We start from the raw sequence: 16167 nt of genomic DNA, 5'->3' as shown, positions 1-16167 counted from the left end.
TTTATCTACGCAGATGGAGCTCCAACTCAAATTGCACTTCACACACTGACAACAATAGAACACACACACACACACACACACACACAAGGGCAGCAAATAAAACCCAAATACTGGAGTTACTCACATCATTTACTTGAATTCATCTTCTGTAACTGCTTCATCCTGTTCAGGGTTGCAGTGAATCCAGAGCCAACTTGGAATAATGAGATACAAAGCTGATGTAAAGCCTAAACTGGGCACCAGTACATCACAGGGCATTAGGCACTCAGACAGTCATTCACACACACCTGCAATTTAGCAATGCCAATTCATCTATCAACATGTGTTTTTAGACTGTGTGAGGACACTGGGACACCAGAAAGAAACACGCATTGATATAAGCAGAACACATACAATTCCTGTCTGTTTTCTAAGGTGGGTATTGAACCCAGGACGCAGAAATTCTGAAGCTATGTGAGATGAATATCACCTCACCATGATGCCTCAGTTTAATTTGCAGTAAACTAAACCTTTATTTATAACAATATTATAGTGACAGTAATCAGTTCAAAAGCAGTTAAAACACCAGTTGATTGTTGTTCATTTTCTCAGTAAAAGTAAGTGACACATCCTCAAAAGTGCACACTTTAATACACAGTTACTGCTGTCACACGAAAACCTTACATTTCTGGAATGGTAATTATTCGGAGCTGGAACAAAACATTGATTACTTCTCTATTGGTCTGATAGTCATGAAACCTTCACACAACCAAAAAAAAAAATAAAAAATAGAAAGAAAAAACAAATAGTACCAGATTTTATTTAGAGGGGTTTGGACCAAGGTTCAAGCTACAGAATGCAATTGTAGCACAGTTTATGGTGAAATTAATGTAATTGAATCCTCAGGAACCTGAGGGAACTATTATTTTAAGACACAAAAACGTTTATATGCAACTATTACTTTCATAATTATTTAGTGGTTTTGTTTGTATTTTAGTTCTTTAATCCCCTTTTAGTTCCCATTCGTCAAAATTTTCATACACAGAAAATTCACAAGTGTTAAATCAACACTCTCAGTGTTAAATTAACACTGTTAGTGTAATAATTTAACACTCTCAGTGTTAAGTTAACACTAATAGTGTTGATTTAACACTGGTGAATTTGCTGTGTAGAGAAACTGAAATTAAATGAAAATAACATAAACACGGACAGGACTATGTTTAATATGTCTGGCTCTGAGTAAAGAAATTCCATCATTGAATTTAAATCTCTCTCTGTTTCATCAGAGATGGAGTAGAAAACATTCAGATATTAATGTGAACCTTATTAATATTCAATAAAGCTGGGAGCTTGCCCAAAGACAAATGAAGTTAATCAGGTTCAGAAACTGAAAAGAAAAGAAATCATTAACATTTGTCTGGAGCAGAGTTTATTCATATGGAACACATTGGAACAAGGTATGTCTGTGTTCATGTGCTTGAGCCAATCAGCAGTTTTGCAATTACAGGTGCTGGTCATAAAATAAGAATATCATGAAAAAGTGATTTATTTTAGTAATTCCATTAAAAGAATGAAACTTGTATATTATACTCGTTCATTGCACACAGACTGGTGTATTTCAAGTGTTTATTTCTTTTAATTTGATGATTTTAACTGACAACTAATGAAAACCCCAAATTCAGTACCTCAGAAAATTTGATTATTGTGAAAAGGTTCAATATTGAAGACCTGGTGCCACACTCATTAACTCAAATAATTAAACTCAAAACACCTGCAAAGGCCTTTGAATGGTCTCTAAGTCTAGTTCTTTAGGCTACACAACCTCCTACTCATGGGGAAGACTGCTGACTTGACAGTTGTCCAAAAGACGACCCTTGACACCTTACACAATCAGGGCAAGACACAAAAGGTCATTGCTAAAGAGGCTGGCTGTTCACAGAGCTCTGTGTCCAAGCACATTAATAGAGAGGCAAAGGGAAGAAAAATATGTGGTAGAAAAAAGTGTACAAGCGATAACTGCACCCTGGAGAGGATTGTGAAACAAACCCCATTCAGAAATGTGGGAGAGATTCACAAAGACTGGACTGCAGCTGGAGTCAGTGCTTCAAGAACCACCACGTACAGACGTATGCAAGGGTTTCGGCTGTCGCATTCCTTGTGTCAAGTCACTCTCGAACAAGAGACAGTGTCAGAAGCGTCTCGCCTGGCTAAAGACAAAAAGTATGCACTGCTGCTGAGTGGTCCAAAGTTATGTTCTCTGATGAAAGTAAATTTTGCATTTCCTTTGGAAATCAAGGCACCAGAGTCTGGAGGAAGAGAGGAGAGGCACAGAATCCATGTTGCTTGAGGTCCAGTGTAAAGTTTCCAGAGTCAGTGGTGGTTTGGGGTGCCATGTCATCTGCTGGTGTTGGTCCACTGTGTTTTCTGAGGTCCAATGTCAACGCAGCCGTCTACAAGGAATATTTAGAGCACTTCATGCTTCCTGCTGCTGACCAACTTTATGGAGATGCAGATTTCATTTTCCATCAGGACTTGGCACCTGCACACAATGCCAAACCTACCAGTACCTGGTTTAAGGACCATGGTATCCCTGTTCTTAATTGGCCAGCAAACTCGCTTGACCTTAACCCCATAGAAAATCTATGGGGTATTGCAAAGAGGAAGATGCAATACGCCAGACCCAACAATGCAGAAGAGCTGAAGGCCACTATCAGAGCAACCTGGGCTCTCATAACACCTGAGCAGTGCCACAGACTGATTGACTCCATGCCACGCCACATTGCTGCAGTAATTCAGGCAAAAGGAGCCCCAACTAAGTATTGAGTGCTGTACATGCTCATACTTTTCATGTTCATACTTTTCAGTGGGCCTGCATTTCTAAAAATCCTTTGTTTGTATTGGTCTTAAGTAATATTCTAATTTTCTGAGATACTGAATTTGGGGTTTTCATTAGTTGTTAGTTATAATCATTAAATTCAAAGAAATAAGCACTTGAAATATATCAGTCTGAGTGTAATAAATGAGTATAATATACAAGTTTTACTTTTTGAATAGAATTACTGAAATAAATAAACTTTTTCATAATATTCTAATTTTATGACCAGCACCTGTTAGTCCTCTTTTACCCTGTATGCAATGGTTGGTTATTCTTTGGAACAGAAGTGGATCAGGCACAGTAGTGTTTGTAGAATATTTAAACCCATGTTAGATGATGTGGGTGCAGCATTGCTGTGTCTGATCCACTCACAATGCACACTAACATGCCAACACAACATAAGTGTCACTGCAGTGCTGTGAATGATCCATAACCCAAATAATACTTGCTCTGTGGTGGGTCTAACCATTAAAGAAAAGTGTGAAAAAGGGGTAACAAAACATGCAGAACAACACCTGGTCTACAGTATGTAATTACAGAACCACAATTACAGTACCCCTGCCTGGTAATGAGGTAGATTTGATGATATGGCTAAGTGGTGTACTCTGAGGTGCAGTGGAGTGGCCCCTAGTGGCGAAAATTTGCTATGGCTTTGTTCAATATTGACCACCAGAGGGCGCTCCAATACCACTGTATTAATCTACAGAGTCAATTTACAGCATTTATGTATGCTTAAGCAGTAAGACAGTAACGAAGTAAATGTAATTCGCAGTGGTGGACAAAGTACACAAACTATGTACTTGAGTTAAAGTACAGATTCTCATTGTAAAATATTAATCCAGTAAAAGAAGAGGTCCTTGATTTAGATCCCCACTTGAGTAAAAGTACAAAAGTACCATGATTTATGTTCTTTATGTCCTGTTATCATTTTAGTAACAAGACTCGTCCATAGTCAACATACTGTAAGTGAAAAGACTCGTGCCTCTTGGTTCTATTTTAATAGAATGACATGAATTAATCTGATATTCATTCATATACATGGTTTAAGGATCTGTAGGTGTCACAAATCCCTTACAGAGAGTGAGAGTTAGTTGGAGATGTATTAAACACCATACGTGAAGCGAGATCAATACCAGGAGAAATATTCCAAAACACAAAAACCAGTACAGAGTGCAAAAGACAAAAATGAGTATCAGGAAAACAAAACCATAGCCTGTTTAACAAACAGATGTCTCCGAGTTGCAGAAATAGCTCAAACTATACTCTGTAACTATGCAGACAAAACATAGAGATTAAAGGAACACTACATAATTGTTTACCTTAAAATTATAGCATCAAAATCATTGCAATGCTTCACTGACCTGTAATAGGGAGAATAGAGCATCTGTCATTGCTACTCTCAGCTCTGCACTGCAGAAACTGCACTATGTACATTTTGGAGGAGGGTAGGAAACCACCCCCTTCCTGCCCCTCCCTATCAATTTCAGTACAGTGTTGTATAAGTTAATTGCACTAGGGGGAGCCCCAGGAATAGAAAAAAAATCTCACCTATCCATCCATCCATCCATTATCTGTAACCGCTTCCAATTTAGGGTCGCGGGGGGTCCAGAGCCTACCTGGAATCATCGGGCGCAAGGCGGGAATACACCCTGGAGGGGACGCCAGTCCTTCACAGGGCCCAACAAATCATCTAGTTATTTATTTTTCATGTTTAATGCTGTAATGTAGTATAATGTTTATTTAAATAAACGTTTCCTGTGCTGAATTGCATTATCACTTAAGTTAATAATAATTAATAATTATTGAAAGTTTCATGTTTAACAAAAGTGTGCAGTTCTCCAGCCACAGTAATATATCTTTGTGACGTATTTTGATATTTATGTAGTTAACAGGTCCCTTCTTTGCATATTTTAGTGTTTTCTCTGACAAACATTATGCCTGGTGCAAATAATCTAATCAAGCCCTGAGTTACAATGAAAAATGAAAACACTACAATTTGCAGAAATCTGTGGTTCTATTTAAGACACAGAATCCAGTCACACTCTGGTCTGGAGAGGATTTTAGAATTATGAGTGTGTCTGAATGTGTCACGTGATACTGCTGAGGTCTTTTTTTTGTGAAGTCACCATGAATGAGGAGAATAGAGCTCTGTGGTTCTATTTAAGACACAGAATCAAGTTGACCTTCAGAGGCCGCTCTCTGGCCTGGAGTGCATAAATTATGGGTTTGTCTGAATGGATCATGTGATATTGCTGAGGTCTTTTTTCCCATAGAAATAGAGTATATAAAACGACAAATTATTAATTATTAAATAACAAAATATTTCCACCAGGTCGGGGAACCCCCAGTGGCCATCAGAGGTTGCCTCGCCTCCGCTTTGCTCTGCCGTCGGCTCCCTGGGTGAACCCTGAGCTTCGGGGAACCCCCAGTGGCTGCCAGACGATGGCTTGGCTAGCCACTAATCAATTAAACAATGAAATATTAAGAAAGTCATTTTATTACAATAAATATTTTACAGTATCGGTACACAGTCCTCGTTGTAGAGCTCCACTTGAGTAAAAGTACAAAAGCATTTACCCTCTAATAAGCAGGCACATGCCCAGGCACCCGCACTTTTGCCCTGGGTGAGAAAAGTGCACTTTCTGCTGGAGGCCAATTTTTTTCTTCATTCATCAATATTTTAAAAAATTACCCCCTTTGGCATCAATTTCCCCCAAAAGTGTTTTGATATTTGACAGGCATTTTTATGATTTCTTGTGAGAATTCTTCCCTGCTCTGATCTGCGTCACAGGCAAGTTCCCGCCTTGCCCCTCCCTCTTCGGTATAACACCTGTTAATAGATTGTCAGTTCAGCTGTTCAGTTATATTCTTCGGTCCAAAAGAAATGAATAGATTAAATATTTAGAGTTTTGCTATTATTTGGCTTATATATACAACACGTCTCTTTCTTTATGTCGTCAGATCTTTAAACTTACTGGCTGCTATCAGGATGTTAAGAGTATTTCGAGAAGTAGAAATGTTTTTTTAAGACAAATCGTTTTATCATAGTTCACATTAAAGATTTGTAAAACTAATACCACTGCACCACTACATTGTGTACTACATGCGGTTGAAGAAGATGTTTAAAATTCAGCCCTAGTGGTCTGTCGGTGTAATTGCAAAGCGACACAGATGCTAATGCAAAAGTATAAACTTTCACAATGACATAACAGATTTTTTACTAATTTAGGAACACTAGGTGAGATTTGGGCGGCACGGTGGCGCAGCAGGTAGTGTCGCAGTCACACAGCTCCAGGGGCCTGGAGGTTGTGGGTTCGATTCCCGCTCCGGGTGACTGTCTGTGAGGAGTTGGTGTGTTCTCCCCGTGTCCGCGTGGGTTTCCTCCGGGTGCTCCGGTTTCCTCCCACAGTCCAAAAACACACGTTGCAGGTGGATTGGCGACTCGAAAGTGTCCGTAGGTGTGAGTGAATGTGTGTGTGTCTGTGTTGCCCTGTGAAGGACTGGCGCCCCCTCCAGGGTGTATTCCTGCCTTGCGCCCAATGATTCCAGGTAGGCTCTGGACCCCCCGCGACCCTAAATTGGATAAGCGGTTACAGATAATGGATGGATGGATGGATGATTTGTTGGGTGGCCTTGACATCTGGCCACATATTTAGGCATGACATGGCTTCAGCAAAAATACCTAAACAAAATACCAAAACAATACAAAAATGCTGATTAGTCACTAATTAATGTTTATGTAAATGTAACTCACTCAGTAAAGTAAATATTTAGGACCAATTCGCAAAATGTCTTTATTAAACTTGCAACAAAAGCTAAATCTAAAACATATCTAAAATAAGCATTATAAGCAAGACCCCAAATCTTCCTTATCCCCATAAAAAGATTCTTAAATCTTTCATAGCATCAAAAACACCACTGCAACATCCTAAGAAATAACTTTATCTGTTAGGATACAGTTAACTGGTCAGTCACATTTACGACATTACAAAAACACAATTGCACCATTGCCACCTATATTTACATTTGCAAATGCCTTCTTTATAATTTCAGATCTCCCTATAAATGCAGATATTCATATAATCTCACTTTTCCAGAGTCTCTGGTATCTTTCACCATTTAACATGACCAAGAACCACCTACTACTACAGCAGTAGAAACCTGACTGACATGTTAAAGGACCAATCACAAGTCTATTTTGGCATAACGTGTAGAAGGCAGCAGTTTTCATGATTAATGTTGGACAAGTAGCAGAGCAAGTACAAAACGATACACAGAAGTGCATATACGTGGATGTAAAGAGAGCCATTTAGAATGCAACTGGCTCCTGACAGTGAGGTAGATTAACGCACTGAAAGTATCAGACTTGAGATCGGAGCGTCTGTGACGGAGACTAACATTGAGGTAAAATGTATTTATAAAATTTCTTGAAGATGTTAAATCATTATGATACCTACAAAATAATCTATAAAATGATCAAAATTAAATTTGAAAATAAATTGCATGCAAAAGTATTTTTTAATTATATAAATATTATATTTATAAGTTCTCTAGTTTTAAGATATCAGTGACAAATTTTACAATTTGAATGTTTTGAAACAATTATCATTATATTTTTCATTTTATTTAATAACCTACAGGTTAGACTGACATTCAGCATGCTACATCAGGATGTATTTATTGGATGCAAATGTGTTTTAAAGGTTACAACAAAATCATAGCAACATTTAAGTTGGAAGGCAGCGCGGAATTATTGAATGCGGAATGGGCAGCGAGTTTGTAATTCTGGCTAGAATGCTTGGGTGACCAGATCTGAGATGGTGAAAAAGAAGACACGTCATGGCATAGCTGCTCCAGATGAGGGTAGGTACAGGAGCTTTGCCTGACGTAAACAAGGACTACTGACGTGCAGACTGACCAATTAAATGTTTACAGAGAAGGTTATCGACCAATAACGGTAGCTCTACAGTCAGACCGTCCAATCAGAAGATACTTCCCCACGCCCCCTTCTCACTCACGTGAACCAATCGGAGTAGGGGAGGGCGGGACTAGTTTGTGAACGAAACGCTTCTCGAAGTTCTATGTAAGCTCTAGAAAAACAAAATCCCGAACGTTTGTGAAATTCCGCCCGGACATTTTTTTAAGTCTAAAAAAGAGGACATGTCCGGGTAAAAGAAGACGTCTGGTCACCCTAGAATGCATTATTTTTTGCATGCGACATTTTGTCGTTAAATTGAAACAAAAAGTGACTAAACCGACACATTTTACAGGCACACTGCTCATAAACATTTAATGTTAATCCATTAGCATCTCTTCAGTCTTCACTCACTCCGGTGTGGTTCCAAGTCTCACCTTCCCGTCCTTATTTCACCTCCCATGCTTCTGAAGGGGGGGTAGTGAGATTTGTCACTGCACCATGTTTCCTCTGACCCTAAAAAAACCCATGTCGTGTACCTTATCACTAACCGTCAGGAATTGTGTACTGTGAAACTGGTAAATGCCTTATGTCTAGATCATTAAGATTATTGAGACACAGACTGTAGTCCGCCTGTTTCATACTTTCTTATGTCCAATCTCCAATCCCAAATCATACCTGCTCTGTGGGGGTCCTGACCATTGAAGAGCAGGGTGAATTGGAATAAAATAAAATAAAAAAAAGGCAGAGAACTACAACGTGCTCCTGTGTGGTCAGTGGAACTGATAAAGTGTCCCTGGGTATGTGAAATAAGCTTTATAAGTGGCAATAATAATTTTTTAAAATTGTTTTCATATTATTATTTTTATTATTCATGTTATTATTATTATCCGTACACCATAGATCCAGGATTAACGCGGGAGAGTGGAAGTGTGCGCGAGAGTCAGTGAAACCGCGTGTGAGAGGGTCTTGATGGGGAAGGGCTTCATGTCATCCATTGTCGTATGAGCTGTTGTCAACATGCGAATGCACAATATACTTTTATGCTTTATTTTGTTAACTGTAAACTATTAACTGTAGTGATATTATCTTGGTTAGGATTTGAATGTTGGTGAAGGGTGTAGCATAGTGTTAACAATGTTGCTTTCTATAAAGACGACTGATATTTAATTCCCTACTTGAGTAAGCCCAGTGTGCTACACCAATATGTGACTACTACAACTACATTCCCTTATGTCTGTAAGAGGATTACAGCTCCTGCCAAATTACTTAAATGTCAATTAGGAAGAGGAGAGAAAGTGAAAAAGAGACTTGAGTAAGAGAAGTAGAAAATTTATTGCAGTATTTGTTTCATAAGTGGAGCTTCAGTTCCAGCCAATCACACGCTGCTTCTCCACACTGCTGCTTTAACAATAAATTATACCCACTCACACCCTGCTATTGTCCAAAACACACCGGACACACACAGAGCGGTCTTGGAAAAAAGAGCCAAACTATAACAAAGCCTTCTGGCGCTAAGAAAGAGAGAAAAAGAAAAAAACTGTAAAAACATCAACAAACTAATCCTCTTCAACATTCAGTAAATATTTAAATTTATTTTATAGATATAAACAATATTTTTATGTTAAACTATGATACAGAGGGAGTAGAAACCAAACCGGAGCAGGTTCTGCTGCACAGCAGCCAAAATAATCACCCAGGAAAATGTGTCTAACATTTTAGTTGCCAGCGTCAGGAAAGAAAACACACACACAAACTCACACACACAAAGACCAACAGAGGAGTGTGTAGTGTAGAACAGCAGGGTGCGAGTGTGTGTAAGAGGAGTGTACGATCAGAGCAGACTGGTCCTGACAGGCCTGTGACTGTGCAAAACAGTGGTAAACAATTAAACCGGGTCAGGGGGGTGGCTGGGGGAGTGATTTTTTAAATAAAATGATATTAACAACTGTTTTTGGTCTGACAATTTTACATGGCACTAATGCAAATGAAAGATCAATCTCAGCATTAACTAATTATTTGAAATCTATTCATTTTTAAATTAAATGAAGAACAAGGAAGAGGACATTGGTGAACAAACTACGTTGGCTTGACAAAGTCAACTAATAATGGTTTAATGCTTAATGAATTACTAGAAAATTAATGAAAATACAAAGTGTCCGTGCAGTGTGTTTTGACGATTTAATGGTATTGCACGTTGTTGCTAGGATGTTCCAGGTGACTGGGAGGAGAATGTCAATTACTAGGGTGAAGCTAAAGCTAAGGATTGTTATGCATCATAATTAGTTACCAAGTGTTTTTATGGTATTCTAGGTACTTTTACTGAAGCTAATATGCAGCTCCTGTGTTATTTTCACATAATGTCAGTGTGCTTATAGAGGACAGTTAGATGGTTGTTATAGTGTTTATAGGTTGTGATGTTTAAAATGGCTACCAGGGTGTTTGCAGATGGTTTCTATTACTAAGGTGTTGTTAATACTTTGTGGTAAACCAAGTTGTTATTAAAGTTACTAATGCGTTGCTGGACAGATTCTGTATATAAATAAAATCAATAAATGAACAAAGCATGCTAATTAGTTTGGAGGCTTGTTAACCCTCACCAGACACAGGCCTGTGTATTTATATATTGTTTATGTTTATTGGTCTATTCGTGCAGTAGTTTGTATGTGTGTGTGTGTGTGTGTGTGTGTGTGTGTGTGTGTTTTCCTAGATTAGCTGGAGTTCCTGTCTTTGCTAGAGTAAATCCCCCGCAGCGTTTGTGCGAGTTTGTGACCGAGCTTGTTGCCGCTGGTAAGTGTAATTTTCTTGTAGACGATGTCAGAGTCCTGAACGGTCTCTGTCCAAGGGACGAGTTTGCGTCCATCTCGGCGCTTGGCCTCAGTCCAGGGTCCGGAATATGATCCCACCATCCAGTGCACACTGTAGCTGTCGCCGCTGCGCTGCACAATCCTCACCAGCTGGGGGCGCTCTCTGTAGCGTGGACATAGGACTGCCACAATGTCCAGAGCTCTCACAGACTCGTTTAAATTTGCCTGGATAGCATCCGAACACTCTGCACTTTTGCGTGCGCGACGACTTGCCTGCATGGAGCGAGAACACTCAGCGTTAAAATATACAACATAATAGTTACAACAAACATATAAATAATATAAATTTGGACCCTATAGTTTGTGAACACTGTGCATACTCGCCATACAAAACTAACAACCAATAGAATGGAATTGCTCTTGAGCAGATGCACTTGAGTCTAAGGTCAAAATGCCAAAAATCTGCTAAAGAGGTGAAAGACCCCCCAGCATTAGGCTTTGGAGAAGTGAAACTGTGTTCTCTAGAGTAATGTAGCACTATCAAATATGTCTGGCGTGAGCAGGCGTGGTGTTTACGATCCAGAATTTATCCTCCACTACATGTATCTGTCCACAGTAATATTTAAGTTACTGATTGCCATCAAATCCTCAGAGCATTGTTTAAGCATCTAGCATAAAGCATTTCCAGAAAAATAGGGATTATTATTGCAGAATAGAGGAACAAACTACAGATTGATACCCTTCATTTCTGAAGAGATTTTGAAGTGCCTCCACAAACTTTTGGCTGCATATTATATTAGGATGTCTCTGTATGTGCTCTGACCCCTGGTGTCCTGTCTTCCCCCTCGCTGTCTTCCTCCTCTGTCTCAACTGTATGGTGATTTCTCGGACTGTGTCCTCCCAGTAAAGCGTTGATGGCTTTGTTTCTGACGGCAGCACTCGCCTCACCTTCCTCCTCCTCATCGTCAGGATCCAGGTGCTCCATCAGCAGCTTAAACTACACATACACACAAAATCACATCAACTACACACTAAAACTTTACCCTGGTAACACTAAGCCTATGTGCACATTTCACATTCATTACTACCAGAATTTGATATTTCTGCTTGCATCTGTGCCACTAAAGCAATTCCTAGGATTCATGATTTTTAGCCCATTTTTTAAACTTGAATTTCCATTTTCAATTAGTGAACACTTTTTGTGAGTAATATATCGCAAATAGTGAATGATAGTCTATCAGAAGACCTTTCGATTTTTCAAACAGGTTTAGTTTTTGAATCATTAATATGTCCTCAAGTCCTATTGAATGGGATTCTTGGATTTGTTTATACTGTGTAATGTTTAACGCTACAATGGGCAAGCGTGTACAATGATATCACAGAGCTGGAGAAATATTGCACTACAAGCTGACTGCTGACTAGCACTAAAGAGAGAGACAAAGTGTGGGTTCAAATAATTTACACAACCCAGACTTTCCTGTGTTTAAAAACAGCTCAGTTCAGAAAGGTTCAGTCCAATTTGCTGTGTTTGCCAGAGTTTAAAGGGGTACATAATGTTTCATAACAGTAATCTTATATGAATGTCAAATTTTAATACTTGGTGGTGCTTCAGTACCTTGTTCAGAACAAGCTCTGAACACACTCCTGAAAAAACACAAGTGACATTCCTACAGAAAATTGAGTCTATGTGCCATTTAACTCATAAGAGCCCCAACATGCCATATTCTAAAATGATTTTTAGTTTAAAATAACAAATGTAATATAAACATCACAACAACTTACCTTGTATTACAACATTTTGTTCTTGAAATGGGAACAGAATGGGTCGTATGTAACATAGGACAAGTTACAAAAGCATTTGAATTGTTAAAAATGTTGGAACACCTTTTAGAAACAAAAATTATGCTTTAAAATAAGCATTTTTGTGGCATCTATGTACCCAATTAACAGTCATTCTGTAAATGAGGTCAAACCTACACAAATTCACAAACTGCCATGTGACAGGATGTTCAAGTAAATGTCACTTTGGGGCATCATTGTGTAAAGTGAAGGATAATGTTATGCAGGGATCTTTTCAGAACCTTATAAAAGGTTTGTGACACATATGTCACCATGGGCTCATAGGGGCTACAGTGTTTAGACTCACATCAAGGAACTGTTGAACAATCTTCTTCCTCAAATGTTCAGTCAGATCGCTGCAAAGTTTGCCATGGGACAGGAAGTCAATTGTCTGCCGAGGGTTGAACTGGACGTTGGATTTTCTGTTGACGGCTTTGTCGTATACTTTTGCTGATTCAGAGGGGGAGTACTTCTGGATTTTACTGCACACACACAAACGGGAGTTAGTTATGTCAATCACTTTAATTTAAACTATGATTTAAGCTATGATAACTGCAACATAAACCAAAATCACCCGTGTGTGCACATATGCATGCATTTGAGGCATCGTAAAAGGTTCTTTATGTACCGTTTGAAGATGAGGAGCGTGTGTCTATGAGAAATCTGTGTACATATACCTGTCTGAGAAGCCATAGAGGTTCTTTATGTGCTGTTTGAGGACAAGGAGAAGAAGAATTCCCTGTGATGCTCGAGCGAATTCAATGAGGGGCATGTTGTCATCGGGAAGACGCTCCATCACCACATCAACATCCTCCAGATCAGACTCAGAGTCTAACTCTGCCCCCGGAGCCTTCAGCACTCCATCCTCTTCCTCCTGCTGCTCCTCTGTTTCTCCCACACTCCTGTCTTCCTCATCGTTTTCCTCCTCCTCTCTCTCTTTTATATTTCTCTCTCTCTTTACTCTTACTCTCGTGTGACGCTTCCTGGGTGTCCGACCTGGAGTTCTCACTAAAGACTGAACACACAAACACATGGCTCAGTTTGAGCAGTCAGATCAAATTTAATGAGTTTTTTTTGTCATTTGGTGAGTCCCCCCCAACCACCCCCCCCCCCACACTTCGTACTCATAGCTGCATTGTTACCACAACAACCAATGAAAACCTCTACAGTCTGATCACACAGATAGGATTTAGAGGCTTGTAACTCTGAGTGTGGAACCCAGACTACACAACATCTATCCTGTTTACATCAGATTTTTACCATGTTAATGTTTGTGTGTTTTGGGAAGGGGTGGTACCTCTTTAAATGTCTGCAGTAGGTTGCTCCCAGAGACAGATAATGTGATGTCGATGTGGTGCATGATGAAGAGCGGCTCCTCCTGAGTCTGATATGGGAAATACGCCAAATTGTCCGCTATAAACAACAGCACACCCACGTCCAACTTCTGTTTGAGAGAGAGACAGAGAGAGAGTTGAACAGATATGAAAAAACACTGCACTGTGTCCCCTAACTCTAAAGCAGAGCTCAGAGATGTGCGCAGTGGCACGGAGCTCCAGAGATGTGCGCAGTGGCAGCGTTACAAGTAGTAAAACTATATACAAGCTTTTAGATGGTTCTTTAATATTTGTTTCTTCTCTGAGAGCAACAAAACAATATGCTGCTGTCTCTCTAAGTGGTGTGCTTGTGCCATGTCCATCTCCCACCTCCTTCATGTTCAGTATTCCTGCTAGCTCATAAATCTCTACCGACAGCTCTGCTAACTCCTAAGACCTAAATTATATGATAACCTGCATTGAAAAATTTTCTTTTTATACTGTCTGACGAATATTTTATGAAGTTGAGCACAAAGTGGTGAGCCATTAATCCTCTGGGAATTTTACGTATACTACATGAATGTCTTTCATATTCTTTTTAGAGAGGAAACTTTTAACTAAATTTCTATACAGTTGCAGATACCACATTCAAACAGGTTTTACATATTTGCAAAATACAATAAGATTGTTCAGTGAAAAAAATGGAAACTGGAAAATGGGTTTTCTTGGTACTACCAATACAAATGTTGATCTCAAACTATGTTGACCTTACATTTTATTTTACATTTAAATATCCAGTATATATAAAATTTAGTCTTAAAAGGGACAATGCAGTTAATTTCAGAAAACATAATTTAATTAGTTAATATTTTTAATCAAGCGACAGCGCTATTTATATCACGTTTTCCAAAATGGGGTTGTACGTAGAATATGTTGAGCAGGGTGATGAGGAAGGCACTATGAGTTGCTACATGTGTGTGTACTGACCGAGCTGTCATCAAAAAGGTTGAGCAGCGAGATGAGGAAGGCTCTGCGTTGGTTTCGCTGGTTCCTGATCATGCTGTACAAATGAGAACATAGAGCCGTGTGGGACTCATCTTTACGAAACCCACGAATTATAGAACCCACTGAACAGGAACCCATCACAGCTTGCTGCACCTGGAATGACATCTTGATCCCCGCAACAGCCTTCATCTGTAACACGCATGCACACACACAGATGATTCGGTTACGTCAGTTCAACAAGCCTGGAGGAGAACACCAACTGCCCAGACCTGTTAGGTTAGATAACATACATTCTCTGGAAATAACTTTGTGTATGAATATGTGGGAGTGTGCGTGCTACTCACATGGATGAAGCCTGTGTATTTCTTGTCAATGTCAACAAGCTGTTGATCAGCTTTGTTCCTCATGGTGGGTTCAGGATCTGTTCCCATGGCGATCAGATATGGCACACACTGCATAAGAACAACACACCCTCAAGATTAAAGAGCAATCGGTCATTTTCTCTATTTTATTTTAAGTTAATAAAACAACTATTATACAGAGGACACCTAATGTTCTGGACTTATCAGAGATTCTGTACTTGGGTGTGTGTGTACCTGTACAGGGTGTATGAGTCCCTGGCTGAGTGTTAAGGTGATGACATTGAGGGAGAAGTGCCTGACGCTGGACTGTGTGTGGAAAAAAGCTTCCAGCACTTGTTTCAGATAAAGCTGCATAATGGAGCTGCTCATCCCTGAAGATATATCTCCCATCTCCTTCAGGTCCTCCTGCTTAGACAACTTCTGCCCTACACACACACATGGACACAGATTATTCTGATATTAGTGACCATCAACAGACCATATCCATAATGAATATTTAGCTAGAGTGTTGATAGGTGAACAGTGTGATGCTTGTTAGGTGGTTAATGTGGTGTTGCTAGTTGGTTGGTAGATGTCGCAGGTGGTTGTATTGTCTCACACTCTCTGTCTGCTTCCTGCATGCGAGAATCCTCCTCCTGGAGATACATCTGCAGGTTCTTCAGCACCTGAATCTTCAGAGTCACAGAGCTTTTAGAGTCAGACAGCAGCCCGTTGTACAGGACCTTCACCTCAGGAACAAACATCAAACTGGGGTGCATTATGAACATAAAACCTAGACAGAGAAAGAGAAAGAAAGAGAGAGAGAGAGAGAGAGAGAGGTGATTGCTGTGTGATTACTATGGTATCATGAGAGTTTCAAGTGTGTGTGTGTGTGTCTGCACAAGAGAGAGTGTGATGAAAGAGAGAGAGTTTGTGGGCTCTTACCCAGTCCGATGATGGCTTTACACTTCACCTCCTCTTCCTCGTGACTGGTAAAGTACAGCAGGAGCTCAAGAACTTTATCTTTAATCTCAATCTGCAAACAAACAAACGAATAAACACATATACACATCATTTATAATGTGTCTTATGT

General features: G+C 39.6%; 1 protein-coding gene across 1 annotated transcript in view; it reads right to left on the bottom strand.

The window, feature by feature from the left end:
- Positions 1-9109: 9109 nt before the first annotated feature.
- The window catches only part of LOC136678173 (nipped-B-like protein A), a 32014-nt gene continuing 24956 nt past the window's right edge, over positions 9110-16167 (bottom strand). Inside the window, exons 36-45 of the mRNA XM_066656099.1 lie at positions 16020-16110; positions 15694-15867; positions 15330-15520; positions 15078-15185; positions 14716-14922; positions 13713-13859; positions 13093-13430; positions 12723-12897; positions 11400-11573; positions 9110-10849 (exon numbers count right to left, since the gene is read on the bottom strand). Of these exons, the coding sequence (XP_066512196.1) occupies positions 10481-10849; positions 11400-11573; positions 12723-12897; positions 13093-13430; positions 13713-13859; positions 14716-14922; positions 15078-15185; positions 15330-15520; positions 15694-15867; positions 16020-16110 (1974 nt within the window). The 3' untranslated portion in view covers positions 9110-10480. The remainder of the gene's footprint in view (positions 10850-11399; positions 11574-12722; positions 12898-13092; positions 13431-13712; positions 13860-14715; positions 14923-15077; positions 15186-15329; positions 15521-15693; positions 15868-16019; positions 16111-16167) is intronic.

This window comes from Hoplias malabaricus, chromosome Y (assembly GCF_029633855.1).
Source record: "Hoplias malabaricus isolate fHopMal1 chromosome Y, fHopMal1.hap1, whole genome shotgun sequence".
In the NCBI taxonomy this organism is placed as follows: Eukaryota; Metazoa; Chordata; class Actinopteri; order Characiformes; family Erythrinidae; genus Hoplias; species Hoplias malabaricus.
Note: the sequence above shows the minus strand (reverse complement) of the source record. Positions and strands in the feature narration are given on the sequence as shown.